The sequence below is a fragment of the Prinia subflava genome, assembly GCF_021018805.1.
Source record: "Prinia subflava isolate CZ2003 ecotype Zambia chromosome W unlocalized genomic scaffold, Cam_Psub_1.2 scaffold_32_NEW, whole genome shotgun sequence".
Classification (NCBI taxonomy): Eukaryota; Metazoa; Chordata; class Aves; order Passeriformes; family Cisticolidae; genus Prinia; species Prinia subflava.
In genome coordinates, this window is record NW_026960609.1 from 1,938,092 (window position 1) to 1,944,091 (window position 6,000).

General features: G+C 45.1%; 1 protein-coding gene across 5 annotated transcripts in view; it reads right to left on the reverse strand.

Moving 5' to 3' along the window:
* LOC134565037 (methionine aminopeptidase 1-like) overlaps positions 1-5,183 on the reverse strand; it is an 88,270-nt gene extending 83,087 nt beyond the window's left edge. The window contains exon 1 of one of the 5 annotated variants that reach the window (XR_010083757.1): positions 4,404-5,183. Coding sequence is in view for 4 of the 5 variants with exons in the window: in XM_063424402.1 (XP_063280472.1) it covers positions 4,404-4,523 (120 nt within the window). In the remaining variant the exon portion in view is untranslated. The remainder of the gene's footprint in view (positions 1-4,403) is intronic. The other 4 variants (XM_063424402.1, XM_063424401.1, XM_063424400.1 and 1 more) reach the window with 4 other exon arrangements.
* Between the last annotated feature and the right edge of the window lie 817 nt (positions 5,184-6,000).

The following is a 6,000-nucleotide window of genomic DNA, read 5'->3' on the forward strand; positions in this document are numbered from 1 at the left end:
AGACAGACTGAATTACTGTACCTCACCACAAGATGACAAACACACACAACACTGCAGTAAGTCAAAAAAGAAAACAAGACAGTGAAGAAAGGTAGCTGGTAGTGACAGTACTTGATTTACTAGCCTAAAATATTGTGAAATACAAAGTTGTGTTTTGTGTCAGGTAAATAAAGAGAATCTGTGTAATTGTAATTGTGGAACACGGCCATGGGACAGTTATAAAGATGAGTTCTAATAAACAGCCGAGGAAAGCATGGAAGGAGGTTTTTGAATAAACCTTTTGCTTGCAATTACCTATTATAAATCTCAAGCTATTCTGTAATAAGAGTCTTTGAATTATAACTTTAGAAGCTTGCTTCATATTAAAGAATTTGAAACTGTAGTTTTAGAATGAAAAAAGGCTTTAGACAAAAGAAGGAAGTAAGAATGATCTTAAGGCTTCCTCACAGAATGGTGAAAACATCCTGGATACGGAAGAAGGATTTCAGCTCGCTGATTTATGGTTCTTGAAAAAGGGAAACCAGACATCACTATTGAAAGATTGATAGACCTGGAAAATAAAAGCTGGACCCCACCACCTGGGATACATATCCTGGATGTGCATCCTGGAATATCAAAATCCAAAATAGATCACAACAGAGTATAGAAATCGAACAGGAACCAAACATCACCATCATAGATTTACGATTATTAGGTATTGAATAGTGACATTAAAATTTGGAAATAGAAACTGCTGAGAAAAGCTTATGAATATGTATGAATATAGCAAATAAAATACCAGCAAGTCCAGCAATCGGTGTGGTCAGAAGGGAAAACCTCTACCACTGTACCCAGCGCGCCGCCTTTGCTCACACTTTACCATGCTAATTAATCAATTATTAAATTGAATTGCTGCTTGATATATTTTGGTCGTGTCAAGCATCTCATTTCTAACAATATTACTAAGGGTTAATACCAGACAGAATCCCTCAGTAGAACAGTTCCTCTTGTTACAGCTTGAAGTGAAAGGGAAAAAAAAAAGCCAGGGTTCAATATACTACCTCAAGAGCTCCTCTGCTGCTAAAAGCCATTTTTACCTTGTCTCCATGACCAGTTCAAAACCTCCCTGCTAGGCCAGAATCTGGCCACATGGCCTCCTTTCTATCCATCACCCACAAGCACAACTATTATTTTAGCAGCTGTACCCAGTTTCCAAGGTGCCCAACAGCCAGAGAGGAAACAGTATTGGCTCAGAGAAATCTCAGAGAATGTCAAATCACTCCAGCATAAGCATTTTCAGGGCATGTTGTTGAGGGATACATTTTGATGCAGAGAGGGAGAAAAAACTAAGTGACCAGAATAACACCCTTTCTCCAGGAAAGGAGAAACACAAATGCTAAATTCACCAGGGAAATCATTGTCTTGATGCTATCTACTTGGAAAGTTTACTTCAGTTCTCTATGTGCAGTCATGAAAAATAATTTTTAATCCATCTCCACACTACACTGAGATTCTCAGTCCCATACTTCCTATACCTCCTATACCTTTCAGTCCTATACCACTTTTTTTCGTAGCAAATGTTATGTTAATAACTTATAATCCAAACACATGGCTTCACATGGTTACCTTCCTACAGTAGTTCACAATTTTCTGTTGTTTATTCTCAGCACTAGAGAAAATAAATTCCTACAAATTTGGTTTTAGCTCTGATTGGAGTTTTGGCTGTATGCAAAAGTCATTGTAGGCTTCCAAGCAGATTAATTACCTGGTGTCCATGCCCATACAGATGCTTTTACCTGTCAAGGAAACACCAGATAGCTTGTGGCTCCAAATCCACCCTCAGCCCAAAGGAAGTGCCCACACACGTGGCTAACACCAGTACATTCCAGAAAGACAGGCTGACTTTATGGCTGGGCCAAACTGGGCCACAGTGGGCAAGCCTGCTCTCCAGCAGCACACTCCTGAAGTGTTTCATGACCCTGCAGTGCTAAACCAGTAAAAAAAAAAAAAAGCCAAAACACAAAACAAAACAAAAAAACCAACAACTGCTTTTCCTCCATTTAAGAGAAAACTCTGACAACCTCAGAAGTGGCTCACCAAGGAATCAGGGACAGCTTAAGGGAAAGGGTAGAAGCATGCATCCTTAGAGGGAGGGAATAGCACCAAGCCAGCTACAACACAGGCTGTGCTGTGAGGTGGAATAACATCCTAGGTCCACTCACTAGCTTATCTAGGAGTTATTTATGCATGTAAGACCAGAATGGAAAGAAAACCACCAAAGAGAGAACTCCAGAAAAGTTTCACTGATGCTAACCAGTCCACTGCAGTCAGCTGAAACATGCCGGAAGTTCAGAGAAAATAATAGTCCTTCACCTGCCATGTGCTTATTTGAAGAGGCAGCCAGGTTGTTAGCAGCACCTCACCTACCCTCCTGACTGTGCTTGCCAGACACCCGGGCAGGACTGCAGCGAGTCTCCTCCTTGGCACACACCAGGTGATGAGGAGAGCTGGAGCCTCAGGACAGTTCCATGCTGGGCCCCACACAGGGTACTAAGGGGGGGCGAAGGGTCCTTGCTACAGGATTAACACAGGGACTCTCAGTGCATGACATTTCTTGCACATCTTTAAAACAGGCTGTCACTAATGTCCTACTCTGTAACACCTTGCTCCAAAACCTCCGAAGCACCTTCAGTGTGCTTACCCACACTCCTGATTGGGACAGCAAGGCACGACATGCCCCAAGTCACTCAGAAATGAGATGACTGGGATTCCCAGTTCAGTATTTCATTTTCTGGGCAGGATAGCTTTACAAGCATGTAGTCAGTTATCCAGCAGCCTATTTTAACAAGCCAGGAAGTATTTCCAATAATTCCCCTTTTACCTAACAACAGCAGCAGATATTTCAAAATAATTAAACTCAGAACATAGAAAACAAGAATCTCTGCATCTTATGGAATTAGCTGAGATAGAGATGGGAAGGAGGGGAGTGAAGATGTAACTGGAACTCTTCACATTGGCCTGTTCGTTCTCTTAACAAATAGTTTTGTCATCACCAACTAAATATTTGTATATACCAATGATGCATTTATGATGAGTTTTATATCAGACATGTCAAAACACACAGTAAAATGCAGAGCAAATCCTAGAAAATAACCACAAGCACCACGTGGGAACTAGAGATCCAGAATTGTCAGAACAACTCTGAGTTGCAGTTGCTCTAATTTGGCATTGATTCCCATTATAGGGCACAGAGACTTCAGGGGAAAGTACTAGAAACTGTGCAGTGGGTGTGTCACAAGCACGAGGGAAGTTTTCCCCTAGTCCTATGCAAACCATAACTATCAGTTTACATGCTCACTCAGAAAAAAATTCTTCCAAATTAATAAATTAATCTAGCTGACATGATTGAATTATTTTCTTGTTTGTCTACAAAGCTCAATGACTTTACTCTGAATTGTAATTGTGACAAGGAAAGCCAGTGTTAATCTGAACTAAATATATGTCCTCACTGATTTTGACAGAATTACCCATACAAAAAGTTCAAAGGATTAGGTTATGTATTTTAGTGCACATTTTAAATTTAAAAAAAAAAAAAAACCCAAGACCAAAACAAACCCCACAAACAAAAACCACATTCAGCAGTCATCAGACAGCTCTTTCTATCGAAGGACAACACTGTTACCACTGTGGCCTACAGAACACGTTCAATTCTCACATTTACACGTCGGAGCTGACTGCTGTATGACATGTGCACAGCCTAACCTGACCCTTCCTGTTTGGCACCCTCAGAGCAGAACACCAAAGGACATAGTGGGAAAAAAAAAAAAAAGAAACGAAAAGGAAACAATAAAAAAAAAGGAAGAGTATCAAATAATGTTTACAGAAACTCATAACATAAAGAAAATCTGTTTTCAGAGCAACAAGTCTCCCGGTGTCTATCAAAGCCGAGCAACTCCAGAGCTGACGCCGGCAGAGAAACGCACCGGCTGGAATTTGATGAGCACGTCCTCACTTTGTCCCACTAAGCCTTTATTTTTAAGGGGAGCACACGAACCACCCACACCTTCAGGCAGAGGAACATCCGTGCACCCCCTCACGAACGCCCCGGCTGCGCTTTAGTGCAGCTGAGGTCCCGCATGCCCACGGCCACGAGGAGAAATGGGGCTCCCGCCCCGCCCGGGGCCGCCAGCCCGGTTCCCCCGACTCCCCCGGCTCCAACAGCCGAGGAGCCGAGGGGGAACTTCGTGCGGGGTCCCTGGTTGGGCGCTGCTGCTCCAGGCTGGCCGGGAGCGGGCGGGCAGAGAGGCAGAGCCAGGCACCCCGGGCCGGGCCCGGGCGGCCGGGAGCCGGCGCGGGGAGCTGGATCCTGCGCCCGCCGCACGCCCGGAGCGCCAAGCGAGGGGCTGGGCCGCGGGGAACCTCACCTGGGAGCAGAAGTAGGAGCCCTGGATGCCCAGCTTGAGGCAGGTGGGGCACTGCAGCTTGGCCTCGCTCCTGCAGCCGGCGGTCTCGCACACACTGCGGGTCTCCACCGCCGCCGCCATGCTGCCGGGCGGCCACGGGGGAGGAGCCGCCGCCCGGAGCTGCCGCCGGTTGAGGCGGGTGGGCAGAGCAGGACGGAGGGACGGAGGGACGGAGGGACGGAGGGACGGAGGGACGGAGGGACGGAGGGACGGAGGGACGGAGGGACGGAGGGCTCAAAGCCACATCCAAGCCGGCCTTGAACACTCCCACTGATGGGCCATCCACAGGTTCCGTGGGCGACGTGTGCCAGCGCCTCGCCACCCTCACAGTAAAGAGGGTGTTTAGCCTATTTAGCCCAGAAAACAGAGGACTGAGAGGGGATCTCATAAATGTCTCAAAGGTGGGTGTCAAAAGGATGGTGCCAGACTCTTTTCAGTGGTGCCCAGTGACGGGATGGGGAGTTACCGGCCATAGACTAAAGCACAAGAAGTTTCACTTCAAGATGAGGGAGAACTTTACAATGAAGGTGGCAGAGCACAGTAACAGGTTGCCCAGGGAGGTCATGGATGCTCCCTCTCTGGAGACATTCCAGACCCACCTGGACACACTCCTGTGTCACCTGCTCTGGGTGACCCTGCCTTGGCAAGGGGGATGGCCTGAATGATCTCCAGAGGTCCCCTCCAACCCTAATTGGTTCCGTGAAGAACTTCCCGTAGTTTTCATCTGCGAGGCTGTACAAGAAATTTTTCAAGCATATCTTCTTTATTGTGGACTGTGGGCTGTGGTATGTAGGTCTGTCTGTGTGGTTTATAACAATTCTTTCATTCTATTTTTAGCCCAGGAAAACCATCACAAACTCAATATTCAGTAAGTAACCAAAGTTAGAAAAAATTAGAAAAATAGGCTGCAGAGTCAAGGTGGCATTGTCACATGAAGGATGCAGATTTGTTGCTGTAGGACACGAAATGAACCACACTCATTCCGTGAATTCTCAGAAGGCCAGAAAAAAGGGTTTATTCAAAATGCGATTTTTTATATACTATTTACAGAGACCAAGATGATTGGATGGGCAAAGTTAACACCTCTTCAACCACATTGGTTAAGCCAGAGGGCCATCAAGAAGTCCCTCCTCTAAAAGGAATGAATAGCATACAGTTAACAAAACATCTCTATGTTTACAGCAAATCACCTGGGAAAGAAATTTCACAAATCAAAACATGTCAGACATGAAATCAGGGCTACACTGATTGTCTTCCTGGAAAGAGAAAGATTAGAAACCCATGATCTGTCATAAAAATAAATGTGATTAATGCACATATTATATTTCTCCTATTTGCATGGGTTAGAGAGTGAAAAAAGATACTACATGTGCCTGTACAGATGACTGCTTATGTTCTCTGGTGTGATCAATGATGTGGGATAATTCGTGTTTATAATGTATGTATAATATAAATCAAGTTGTGCCCTTTGAAATAAATGGTAAAATCATAGGAGACTGGGGGTGGACAGATTCGGGAATCGGAGAATGACCCTTGCCGGGGAACTGGGGAACAACCG